Source organism: Paroedura picta, chromosome 1, assembly GCF_049243985.1.
Source record: "Paroedura picta isolate Pp20150507F chromosome 1, Ppicta_v3.0, whole genome shotgun sequence".
In the NCBI taxonomy this organism is placed as follows: domain Eukaryota; kingdom Metazoa; phylum Chordata; class Lepidosauria; order Squamata; family Gekkonidae; genus Paroedura; species Paroedura picta.
In genome coordinates this window covers 18251853-18264858 of record NC_135369.1, presented here as the reverse complement: position 1 = coordinate 18264858, position 13006 = coordinate 18251853, and the positions used below count along the sequence as shown (strand labels likewise).

Genomic DNA, 13006 nt, shown 5'->3' with positions numbered 1-13006 from the left:
TTCTGCCATAATTCGCAGTTAGCTTGGGAATCACATATAAGCAACATAATAATTTACAATGTTAACATGCATTGACTTCCAAAAAGGCAATGTTAAAGGGGATTGTTAAAGGGGAGCCAATTCAATCCCACTGAGATAGCTTTCCAAAGTTGCCCTGGTTGCAGGTAAGGAACATCATTAAAAAAAGATGCAGCTCATATTTCCATCTTACAAAAAGGAAGAGTCAGTAAGGTTAGAGAGCACTGGTTGTCAGTCGATAAGAACAGCTGAAAAGTTTGTAATTTTTGCTTTGCTTCCATTTATGTTCCATGACAAGCAGAAGTCTCTTTCAAATTTATACCGGTTAAAAGAGCAACGCTTTTACATTTTGAGTTCTTTAAAAATCAAAGGTTTGTAGTCTGTCTTATTCACCCCTAAAGCTTCCCTTGTCAACTCTACTGAACCTAGTTCTTCAGACTACCCTTCTTGGAAACAGCTCCAGCATGTGTCTTTGCCCCATCCTTTAGTCACATTTTTTTCTAGTCTGCCTTTCCCACTGGGACTTGGGGGGCGAGTCAATACAATCAACAAGAGGAGCCATTCAATAAACAATGAATTAGGTTTCAGGTTGTAGAACCAGCCAGAACTACAAAAGAACTGAAGCGAAGCATGAGTGGTAAAATGAGGCAAAATTAGGGTGGCCAAACTGTGGCTCTCCAGATGTCCATAGACTACAATTTTTATTTTATTTCTTACCTGCTGTTATTGCAATGCGTCTCGCAGCAGGCTACAGTAAGAAATAAAGCCCAATACAGATTAAGACATTAGTACAGATACAAACCCAACCCCATCCTACTCCTCCCCCTCCAGCACCTCAGGGGCAACTCCTAGGACTGCCTACTACTACAAATACAGAGAGATCTAAAACAGAATGCTCCAAAATATGGAGGAGCCCCTAGATCTTCCACACCCTGGCCTCAACCAAAGACCTGGGAGAAGAGCTCCATCTTACAGGCTCTGTGGAACAGTGAAGGTTCCTGCAGGGCCCTCAGCTGTTTGGGGCGCAGGGCTCATGGTTATTGTAGTCCATGGACATTTGGCCACCCCTACTATTCACAGTAGTACAGACCAGTCAAATAACTGATGCCTTTTGTGCAATGCTACCCTGTTGCCTGCATAGAACAGCCCTCTTGAATAATTCAGTTTGGCTTGGTTTGCGGAAAGCCAGGAGGGTGAGGAGCCTTCCAGCTCTTCCACAAATTGCCTACAAAGGAGAATGCGTGTGTATAACTATTTGTTGATGTTGCCCATTTGCAAGCTACCTGCAAAGGTCCTGCTCAGATGAGTGAACCATAGAAGGAGACTAGCGAGAGATTGGGGGGGGGGATTCCATCATTTGTGCATGGAATCGGGTCCTTGTGCGAGGGCAGGTGGTTGCGAATTTCCTGCATTCTGCAGGGGGCTGGACTAGATGACTCTGGATATCCCTTCCAACTCTGTGATTCCATGGCAGGGCTAGTCAAACTGCGGCCCTCCAGCTTTCGTTGGCAGGGGCTCATGGGAATTGTAGTCCATGGACATCTGGAGGGCCGCAGTTTGACTACCCCTATTCTATGGTCTCCGCAGGCTCGCTGGCTAATCTCTGCAGGATCAGGTGGGCAGAAGCAGCCTTCCGCAGGGACTCACCCGGGCGGAGGGCGTGTTGCGTACCGATACCTTTTTCCACCCGTTGCGCGTCGTTCCGCAGTGTGCTGCGCGGGTCTGCGCCTCCTCTCCGGACCGAGCGCCGAGGCCGACATGGACTGCACCTCCGCAGTCTCCGAAGCCGGCTTGCCGAACAGAGGCTCGCTGTCACGTGCTCCCCCAGCAGACTACAGCTCCCGAGAGCCTTTGCGCGCCTCCCCCCCCCCCCCCGGCCAGGGTGACTCCGGGATGTGGCGCTGCACGTGGGGAAGCGGGCTGCGGGTCTGGGGCTGGCGGGGGGCGGCCTGCCCGGTGCGCTTTTGGAGCTGGCGCGCCAGTCGCCGGGGTGTGGCGGCGGAGCAGCCGGCGGGGCGATGGAGCGCAGCCCGCGGGACGCAGAGCGCCTTCCCGCTGGATGCCCGCGTGGCCCAGGACGTCCTGCTCTTCCAGCACGACCGCGGCCGCTTTTTCCGCCTCCTCGGCCTCTTCTGCGCCGGCCAAGGCCTCTTCTGGACCTCCTTGGCGCACTTCGCTTTCCACTCCCTGCGGCCCCCCGGCGCCGAGCGGGCGGGATCGGAGGCGCCGCTCACGGAGCGGCCTGTGCCGACGCTGCCGGCCGGAGCCATCCTCGACTCCGGCTCGAACAAGTGGCGCTTTGGCTTCACCGGCGCTTGCCTGAGCGTGGGTAAGGACAGGCCCCTCCCGCCTGGCAGAGGAGCCCTGGCAGCCCCCAGAGTGCCGCCGGCCAAGGAGGGCCCTGCCCTCTCCCGAGAAGCCTGCAGTGCATACGACCGAGGGGTGCCAGGCCCCAGGCGGGACCAGAGGATCCCCTGGAATTCCGCCGTATCTCCAGGCCAAAGGGATCATGGCTGCTTTGGAGGGTGGCCTCCGCAGCGTTATACTCCACTGACGCCCCTCCCCGTCCCAAATCCCGCACACTCCCAGCCCCACCCCTCAAAGTCTCCAGCTATTTCTCAGCTCAAAACCCTATTAATTCCCAAGAACATCAGGAGAGGCCTGTTGGGTCAGCCCAGTGGGCCCATCTTGTCCAGCATCGTGTCTCACCCAGGGGACAGCCAGTTCCTCGGAAGGGCCAGCAACTGGGCAGAGAGGCCTTCCCCTGATGCTGCATCCCGGCCCTGGGATTCAGAAGCGAACTGCCTCCGAATATGCAGTTCTGCCACTTGCAGTAGTCACACCTGACGGGGCAACGAGAAAATAACAGTTCATTTGATGTATCAGACAAAATGGCTCTCCAGGCCCACTATTCTCTTTCCAACAGTGGTCAACCCCAACAGATCTTCCTGAATGTTGTTCGAAAGCTGAGAAAGATGGTGCCAACTCTCCCCCGTTCTGTGCCTCTTAGTGGCTAGTATTCAGCGAATAGGCCAAGGTAGTAGACGGAGGTTCTTTGCTCGTGGTGGCCAATCCCTATTCATAGATCCGCCCTCATCCATGGAATGCGTCACACCCAAAAAAGGCCATGTGAACTCAGTGACCCTTCCCAGCCTAGTATTAGTTAATTCCACAATTGTGTAAACACACAACACCTAACGTTATTAAAACCCACAAATTAATACTCCCGACATTTGCTAAGAGCCCCCTCCCACTTGTAATGATAATTTGTCTGCCACCAAATTAAAGAAACTTTAGTTTTAATCCTACAAATTTTAGGCAGAGGATCGGTTTACTATAAATAAGTGTACTTGTCCTATTGCATTTCTTAGTAGAGGTCTCGGGCCGTTTGACGGCATTGTTTACATTATGTGACTCGCCTTGAGTTTCACTGAGAAAGGCAGACTATAAATAAACTACATTCAAATTAAAAAACCCCTCACTTCTCCGTACTATTTGCAGGTATGTACTGTAACAGCAGTCATCTTGAAAGGGGTATGCCCACTTCATTCCTGCACAGAATACCTCTTCTGAGATGATCCCTGTCGTTATGTACTCCAATTGCAGTTTTCCTAACTATTGTTAGGGGATGGAAATCTACCCAATTAATCAGAGCGGCTTCGAGACAATCAAAATCCTTGTGGTCTGTTAGTTGGTTAATTGGCTGAATGATGCAGTTATTGTTCATCTCCGTTATTCTGAATGCCTTCTTTCTATTCACTGCCTTAAAGAGCCCTATTTCGGTTGGAAGGGAGCCTAAAAATGCTTAACATATTGGAATTTGTGTCACAGACAGCTGTGTATGTCTAGAGCAGGGGTAGTCAAACTGCGGCCCTCCAGATGTCCATGGACTACAATTCTCTTTTGCTCTACAGACTGCTCTAGAGATTGCTACGTGTTGGTTTTAGTTAAGATTGCGGATTAAGGGTTAGAGCTGGAATCCCCAGCCTTTCGGAGCCTGTGGACATCTTGGGGATTGCGGAATAGAATGGTTGGGACAGCCACAAAATGGCTGTTGGCCACAAGAGGTGAAGTCATCCATAGATTGGCAGCCACAGTTGTCCTTCAGTCATGCAATGGCCAATGGGCAACAGTTTCACTTGGTGCTGGGAGATGTATTGGTGGATGCCGTGGCACCCAGAAGCACCCGGTTGGGAAGCCCTGGACTAGAGATTTAGTATAGTGATATCTAAATAGGTAGAGAGTGTTAAATTACATTTTTAAAGTATAATCATAGAATAATAGAGCTAGAAGGGACCTCCTTGGTTATCTAGTCCAACCCCCTGCACTATGCAGGACACTCCCAGCCCTGTCACTCATCCATTGTAACCTGCCACCCCTTTGAGTCTTCACAGAATCAGCCTCTCTGTCAGATGGCTATCTGGCCTGTTTAAAAATCTCCAAAGATGGAGAACCTACCACCTCCCGAAGAAGACTGTTCCACTGAGACACTGCTCTGTCAAGAACTTCTCCCAGATGTTTAAGACAGAATTTCTTTTGAATTAATTTCATCCCATTGGCTCTGGTCTGTCCCTCTGGAGCAATATCTGTGTTAAGGAAGGTTACAATCTTATAATGTATTGAGCCTATTGAGCTGTTAGTTCGAAATCTTAATTTTTTAGGTTTACAAAATGAATCGATTGGAGACCTAGAAAAAACAGGTTTAAAATAATGTACTATTTTTTCCTTCCCCCCCAGGTTTTCTCATCTTGATAGCTGGCTATTTTTTTGCTCGTCGCTCCATAAGACGAATCGTACTGCACCGTGGTGGCCAGGAAGTGACCCTCACCACCTATTATCTGTTTGGGCTGTCCTCCTCCTTCACGGTACCCCTGCGCCATATCTCCTGCGTGTCCCATCGTTCCGAGGTGCCAGCCATGATCCCCATCAAGATCAAGGGGAGGCCTTTGTATTTCCTCTTGGACAAGCAAGGGAAGATCACCAACGCCAAGCTGTTTGATATCACAGTGGGCGCCTATCGACAACTTTAAGGCCAAAATGTACAGTTACAGAAGATGAGGGTGGAGGAGGACCCACCTTCTGCACTGAGCTGCCACAGAGATGTAGAAAGACAGATGAGTTACAACCCCTGTCCCTAATTTATGTACTAAGTCCATTCTGTGGGGGGACTGGGGGATCACCCCACCAGCATCTTCAGAACGGCTCTTCAATCACTCCTCCCTCCGTAGTAAACAGACATATATAGGGAGTCTGAGACTTGAGCTAATCAGAAAGAGTTAAAATTGTACCCTGGTTGACCACATTGCAAACTAAATATGCAGAAAACACCCACAGACGTATTCATTTCTTTCCCATATTTGCTACCTAAACTAGACTGTGCCCTGAATTTTGATGGGGGGAATTAGAAGAAGAAGAAGAAGAGTTGGTTCTTATATGCCGCTTTTCCCTACCCAAAGGAGGCTCAAAGCGGCTTACAGTCGCCTTCCCATTCCTCTCCCCACAACAGACACCCTGTGGGGTGGGTGAGGCTGAGAGAGCCCTGATATCACTGCTCGGTCAGAACAGCTTTATCAGTGCCGTGGCGAGCCCAAGGTCACCCAGCTGGCTGCATGTGGGGGAGCGCAGAATCGAACCTGGCATGCCAGATTAGAAGTCTGCATTCCTAACCACTACACCAAACTGGCTCTCTAGCACATTCTAGGAGACGGAGCGAGAGGGGTAGTAAACGGGACCTCCATCATTGTTTATGAGGGTGTTCCCTTCAGAACACTTACACAAAGACCAAATTGAAAATAAAAACTACTGAAAAAATAAATCGTAAACAAATACACTGGTCTTTTCCGCACCCAATAAATATAGTGAAATGCTTATCTAATGCAGTTGTTATATTCCGGCCGCTCCACATGACATCGCCCACATCTAGTGTCGGCAGCAAACTGCTTGCTAAATCCTCCATTTTAAAGCACTAGTTGGGGAATTACATAAAGTGGATTCATCTAGTGTTTAACTAAGGGAGAGCAACCAGCAGGCAACCAGCAGAAGGAAGGTATGGAGGCTCAAACGTGCTAAAGGCGCCTGCCTCATACCCACCTCCCTCTGCCTTGTTCCCAGGGATGGGAATTTCTTTTTAAAAATAGCCAACTTCTTGGAGCAACAAAAGGCGGGCACGCATGCAGGCGTTGTAACACAAAGTGTGCCTCTCGAAAGTTTTCTACCACCCCTCCTCCAAAATCAGGAACAAGATTAATTTTTAAATGTCTCAAAGGACTTGTGATCCCATAAGGGGTGGCATTGAAAAAGCACTATGCATCTATGATTCCATGTTTAGGCATTTCAGTGGAGAGGTGTAGATTTTTTTTTTAATTAGTGGGCATCGTGGGACCTTTACAATATGGAGAAAATGGACTGGTGGCCTGAATTGATTGACATGTGGAAGCGTGACATGGATAAGGCGCATTGCTCTCTTCCGCCACGTCCAGCAGCAGGTGTGGAGGGTGAGATGTGCGAAAAGGTGGCAGAGAAGCAAGACAGCAAAAAAGGTGAGGGGCTCGAAAGTGAGATAAAATTTACCACTTTGCCATTCAGCTGGCGTAACGCTGTTTTACTCATGTGTAGAAATGCTCACTTTCATGCAATCAAACTAGCACAAGAGGAAAAGGTTTAGATTATAGTTCCCCAAAGTTGGCGGTATGTTCCCCCGGGAGACAGTGGAAGTATCCAGGTGGGCTGTGAAGAATTTTGGAGCATTAGGGGAGGCAGCAGTCTGACTCTTCTTCCTGTAGCTGTGCTTTCCTAATGAGGCATTCCAAGTTGGCCTGCCATTGCCTGCCTCTGAGTACTAGTGGCCCTTGGTGGTCTCACTGACCAGGGCCAACCCTGCTTAGCTTGCTGAAGAAAGCAACATCAGAAGGTGGGCTGGCTGGGATCATATTCCTGCTGAGTTCCTTCTTCTCTTCAGACTTTGTTCTTCCCATGCTCTACTCCAGGTCTCCAGGAATGTCTTAACCCAATGTTGGCAACCCTGTCCCAAAAATCTCCACCTTTGGGAGGCTGGAAAAGCCGCCTGCTTTCTCCTGGCCAAGAGATTTTCCATTGCTTGCTTCTCTCCCCCACCCCCTTCTGTGTGTCTTTCTCCCCAATGTGAACCCAAGATGGCTTTTACAAAGAACGACTTTTTATCCCAGACTAAAATATCACCACTCTATAACAACCAGAAAAGAAGTACAGCCAATATAGTGTGTTTTGAATTTTATTTATTTTATTCATTAGATCTATAGCACCACCCCTCTCGGCCTACCTGTCTCGGGACAGTGTAAAACTACTAAAACAATAAAACGCATAATCGTTGCTATCTAAGCAATTGGTGTTCTGTCCTCCCAGGCCTTGTCATGATATTCTCCATGTTTTCCCCCACCTTCCTCGCCTCAACCAGGGTATTGTGAGAGAGAGTGTTTCGGGGAAACTAGGTAATTGCCCTGGCGTGGTTGGGGCACAAAACCCTTGACTGAATTACTGGCAAACTCCCAGGTGAGGGGGGTTACTGAGAGGTACCACAGGTGCCGCAAGAAGTTGCTTCTTCACATGGATAGGAGCCAGAGTGTGGCTGACAATAATGTCAAGGTGGCTGCTTGAGGATCTGGTGATCCAGGATGGGAAACAGCTGAGGTGGAGTGGATGACTTAAGGGAAAGAATGACCACAGGTGTAGCAAGAGGTGGAAGCCCTTTATGCAGTCAAGATATTAGCAGAGCCTTGGGTGCTATTTGCCTAAATGATTTGTACATTTCTAGCCCAGTGATGCTGAAAGTCAGATTGCTAGCAGGCTACCCCTCTGTCCATGGAGTGGTCTGGCCACTAACAGATAAGCATCTCTCTCTCAGAAATATCCTTCTGTCTTTTAGGATAAAGAGGGAAAATTGTGTATTTAGGCCCTGCTGCCAGACATCTTATGATGACCTCACAATTTTCAGAATATTGGGTATCTGGGAATATTGGGTTTTGGGGTAAAGGATAGACCCCCTTTCCAGGTTATTCAAGACCCCAGTTTTTCCCACGTTAAGGTTCCCATACTGTTTTTTCCAAGTATTATTGTGCTTTAACACCATCGGGTAGAAACTCGCCATGTTTCCATACAGCAAAAGTTTTATCTGTAGAGTTTCTACAGCTGCTTAAAAGCACAGTAACTTGGGGGGGGGGGTGGAAAGTAGAGGCAACAAGTTCCTCTGCTCTTTCTATGCTGCCCCTTTGGCTTTCAGGCCTCGCTTTTGCCATCCGAGCAGAAGCTGCCATACATTCCCTTGTAACTGTTGTTGCCATGGAAACTTCCTCTCTGGATAGGGGACCGGGAAGACAGAGAGATCTTTGCTACGGGGAAGGATGCCCGAAGGGAAGCCAGAGGGGGGAGCAATGGTAAGTTTTTGCTGTGCTGTCCACTGATTTGGGGAGGGGAGAGTTGGGGAGACTCTGGCAGCCATATCTTGCATTAATTTCTAAATAGCACTTGGATTCAACCCTTGTGAGAATCCCCATTCACTGAATTTTCAGTCCTCCTTCCCCAGCCCCATTCCCAAAAGAACAGCACTCTGCATATGTACAGAAGACCCTTGGTCCATCAAGGTCAATATTTTCTACTCTACTTTTGCCATTGTTCAGATAGGGTCTGGAGTTACCCCAGTGTTACGACTGCTCCCCAGGGCTACAGAGATCAGTTGATTTGAAGGAAACGGCAGCTTCAGAGATGGTCTCTGAGGATTTATACCCAGCTGGGGTCTCTCTTCTCCACAAATGCTGCCTTTCCCAGATTCTAGCCCTAAACGTCCAGAGATCGCACAACCTCGAGCTGGCTACCCCATTTATTTATTTAACATTTCATTATACTTATATACATCTACAAATAACGTCACCATTGAACAACAACAAAAAACACATACAGAAATAACACAAACATCATAATCACAACCTAAAATTTGACTTCCCACCCAGCACACCCTCCTGGACAAGTAAACCCGCCTCCTAGGCTAAGAGAAATTAATTAGAATTATATCCTGCTACATTTTCTTTTATGTTTTGTAAAATTTTGAAGAGACTGGAAAAATTTTCTTCACGTAGCTCCAGATAGGTGTCCACTGTCCATAATATTTCTCCAAATTTTGGTACTTTAATAGTGCTCTTAATCTGGCTGAGTCTGCAAGGCTCAACATCTTCTTTAACCAATCTTCTGTGATAGCTACCCCATTTATGAGATACATTGATAGGATACATGCTTAGTCTTTACTTAAAAGAGATACATATTACCTGTCAATCGAGTAATCTTCCAAGCAGCCTAGCAAGCAATAGATGCCACACAAGGCACCCCTCAGATCCCCAAGCCCCATGGAGCAGTGGCCAGTGTCAAAGCCCAGGTTGCTTTAATATCCAGTGATGCACACAGAAGGTTCTGGGTTCAGTTCCTCAGCATCTCCAGGGGAAAAGGATTTTCCACAGGAGCAGGTGTTAGGAAAGATCTCTGTCTCCAAGAGCCAGTTTGGTGTAGTGCTTAGGAGTGCGGACTTCTAATCTGGCATGCCGGGTTCGATTCTGCAACATTTTCACGCTCAATTAACATGCATTAGTTGTTCTAATTTACATGAGATTCAAAGCCAGGATGATGGAGGGGGGGGGGAGAGAATGGCTTCAATATGGTTGCCAGGTCTGGGTTGAAAAATACGTGGAGACTTTGGGGGTAGAGCCAGTAGCTGGTGGGATTTGGAGCAGGCAGGGACCCCAGTATGGTATAATGCTGTGGTGTTCACCCTCCAAAGCAGCCATTTTCTCCAGGGGAACTGATCCCTTTCGCCTGGAGATGAACTGTAAAACTGGGGGATCCCTAAGTCCCACCTGGAGGCTCGCATCCCTTGTCTCCAAGATGCTGGCCAGCTGTTGCCAGTGTGGAATACATAATTAGATGGACCAAGGATATGACTAATTTTAAGGCAGCTTCATATGTTCTGTGGTTTAGAGTGTATAGCTGGGGCAGGAATCCCAATCTTTATCAGCGCATGGGCCCCTTTCAAGTTCTGACACAGTGTAGTGAGTGCGGCCACAAAATGGCTGCCACAGAAAGCAAATCCAGCCACAAAGTTGTTCCTACAGGAAGCAAACGAGAAGCTGAGGTGCAGGGGGAAAGTGGAGCAATGTTTAAGATACCCTGGGGAACAAGAGTATAAGAGGACATAAAACCAGCACTAACCGGCTGCTCCTGAACTACCATTTTAATCTGGCCAGCCAAGGGCAGTTGTCAGAAGCCCTACTTTGTAAATGTCCAGCCTGCCTTCACACACTTTCTAGAAACACTTAGTGAGCGCTGGGGCAAAGATGGGGACCCCTGGATAGAAGAGATGGTCCAAATCCCAGCTGACCTCCTAATTTACCTCACAGGGCTGTTGTAAGGATAAAATGGTAGAGGACAGAATCAAATGTGCTGCTCTGATCTTAGGACAGTAGTTCTCAACCTTCCTAATGCCACGACCCTTTAATACAGTTCCTCATGTTGTAGTGACCCCAACCATAAAATTATGCAAGGGTTCTTTCACAGAAATTAAACCAAAACTGACCAATGGCGTGAAGATCCATTGTTCATCATTGTATATAAATTGGGTTTTTTCTTGGGTTTCTCAGTTCAGTTCTGCCTCTTGTCCCACCATGCTGATCTCTCTCTTTTACACTGCTCCAGACAGAGGAACGCTCTATCTCGATCTACCCTGCAAGGCTGTTGTGTGGATGGGGGCCCCCCCAGTCAAGCTGCTTGCCCTGCCACAACCCCTGTGAAAGGGTGCCGACCCCCAGGTTGAGAACCACTGCCTTAGGAAGAAAGCTAGAATAAAAATCTCCTTAATAGTTATGCTGAATCTCTGTTGTGCCTCTGTACAAACTTAGAATTGTCATTCTCATCCCCCTCCAGTGCTCAGGTCTGGTGGGGGGAAAAGGCCACCCAATCCATTTCTATTTCTATATTTTAGAGTGTGGTTTCTTTTTCATCCCTGGATTTCAGGGCAGCATGTCCCTGAGGCTAAAGAATACTGCTGATCCAGGCTCAGAGCAGACCAAAGTCCCGAGTCTCCTTATCTAGGTTGCACCCAGGCCAATTAGCCTGTACACTTTGGGGCCCGGTTGCTGCCAGCAGTCTGCCTCGTCCCTAGTACAATTTGAGACCTGAAACCTGTTATAAATATGAATTGCGATGTAATGTTTACTGTAAGCCATTTTGAGTGTCTCTGAGGGGAAAGTGGGGTGGAAAAGTTCTGAATAAATGAGGCGGTGGTCTTGTAAGCTAGGTCACTGCTGGTGCCAGGGAACAGTGTCCTGACACTTGAGAGCCACGCTGTGTTCCGAGTTCGCGAAACAGCTGTCATCCTGCCAGTTCTTCCAGATAATCTGAGTCTAAGGTTCACGAGCAGATAAGTTGCGCTAATGCGGCCGCCTTTTAAGAACACAGAAGCCTTGCTGAGTTAGACCTGCAGTTCCTCTGAGCCAGCATTTTTATTTCCCTCCGTGATCTCCCAGCTGCCTCTTAGAAGCCCGTGGGCAGGGCGTGATAGAATGAGTCTTCTGCTGTTTGCCAGCAAATGGTAGTCTGAGTAGGGCTGCTAACCTCTAGGTGGCATCTGGAGATCTCCTGCTATTACAGTTGATCTCCAGATTTGTTCTGGAATAAATGGCTTCTTTGGAGGGAAAACTCCATGACATTAATGCAACTACTTCCCAGCCTGACCTTATCTATTATTTGGATTTATATAACCACCGCGCTCTGCAAACTGGTTTGCGGCGGTTTACGGGTATGTAAAATACAGATCCAATCCATAAAACAACGTCAACAGTATAAAACGGGTAGTCAAACTGCGGCCCTCCAGATGTCCATGGACTACAATTCCCAGGAGCCCTTGCCAGCATTCGCTGGCGAATGCTGGCAAGGGCTCCTGGGAATTGTAGTCCATGGACATCTGGAGGGCCGCAGTTTGATTACCCCTGGTATAAAACATCCCCCCATTAAAATATAACTCTAAAACTCTACAATATTACAGATGGCAGTAATAATTAACAACCAAACTCAGTGGATGAGCGATAGGGTTGTGAGCGTCCTGCATAGTGCAGGGGGTTGGACTAGATGACCCAGGAGGTCCCTTCCAACTCTTTGATTCTGTGATTCATTCCCTGCACAGGGAACCATTGGGCTGGTCTAAATTCAGGCAGATTTCAAAAAACTGAGAGGATATCAGAAGGGGTTGATCACCTCATGGCTCAGGCACAGTCTAATACTGGCCCCAAACCCCTAAGGGGAAGGGGGACGGACCCCGATCTTACCCCTATGATCACCACCCAGCATTGGTAACCCAAAATCTGAGGTGTGGTGCTTGGGAACAGAATTTGTTTTGCTCTTCCAGTGGTCAGCCATCTTTAATCTCTCCTCAGTGAATCTATATAAAAGCCGCCTCACCCAGTAAGTGGCTGTCAATACATGTCAGAGCTGCAAATTCCATACAATTGCGAGTTGTCTCGCAGGAGGGTGTTTCCTTCCCGCCCCCACCAAGGGCATGATATATAATTTCAACAAAACAAGAGTATCCGCTGCCCTGTTTAGCCCTGCAGGAAGAACATTGTAGTCTGAGCTTGTTCAGTCATGAATGTGGTGTCCTCAGACGACGTGCCCTCAGACGATGTGCCCAAACGTGCATGGGAGGCAGGCTACAAACAGATTTCGCTTGGGTATAAGGGCGTTCTTTTGCACCAAGTTTCAAACCCGCCTGCCCACCGTCACATGTTTGTTCTTCGGGCTTCCTCAGCTACACAGAGATATGCTTCAAAAGAGACGTGCTCATTTGGAGGACTGAGGGACCTAGATTGAAGTTCTTCTGTGAGTGATCTTGCGTAGTAGGTCTTATCAGCCACACTGGCCCAGTAACACACATCTATAAGCACTTAGCAGAAGGCGGGGGGGGGGTGAAGATGGCATT

The 13006-nt window shown here is 48.2% G+C and overlaps 2 protein-coding genes across 2 annotated transcripts in view; both read left to right on the top strand.

The window, feature by feature from the left end:
- Positions 1 to 1761: 1761 nt before the first annotated feature.
- On the top strand, positions 1762 to 5846 carry TMEM223 (transmembrane protein 223). Its single transcript, XM_077324334.1, has 2 exons — positions 1762 to 2347; positions 4756 to 5846. Exons 1-2 carry the CDS (start codon positions 1777 to 1779, stop codon positions 5046 to 5048), a joined length of 864 nt encoding a protein of 287 aa, XP_077180449.1. The 5' UTR covers positions 1762 to 1776; the 3' UTR covers positions 5049 to 5846.
- A 2490-nt stretch (positions 5847 to 8336) lies between these two features.
- Positions 8337 to 13006, top strand: part of SLC3A2 (solute carrier family 3 member 2) — a 34567-nt gene continuing 29897 nt past the window's right edge. Inside the window, exon 1 of the mRNA XM_077324327.1 lies at positions 8337 to 8426. The gene's annotated coding sequence lies outside the window, so the exon portion shown is untranslated. The remainder of the gene's footprint in view (positions 8427 to 13006) is intronic.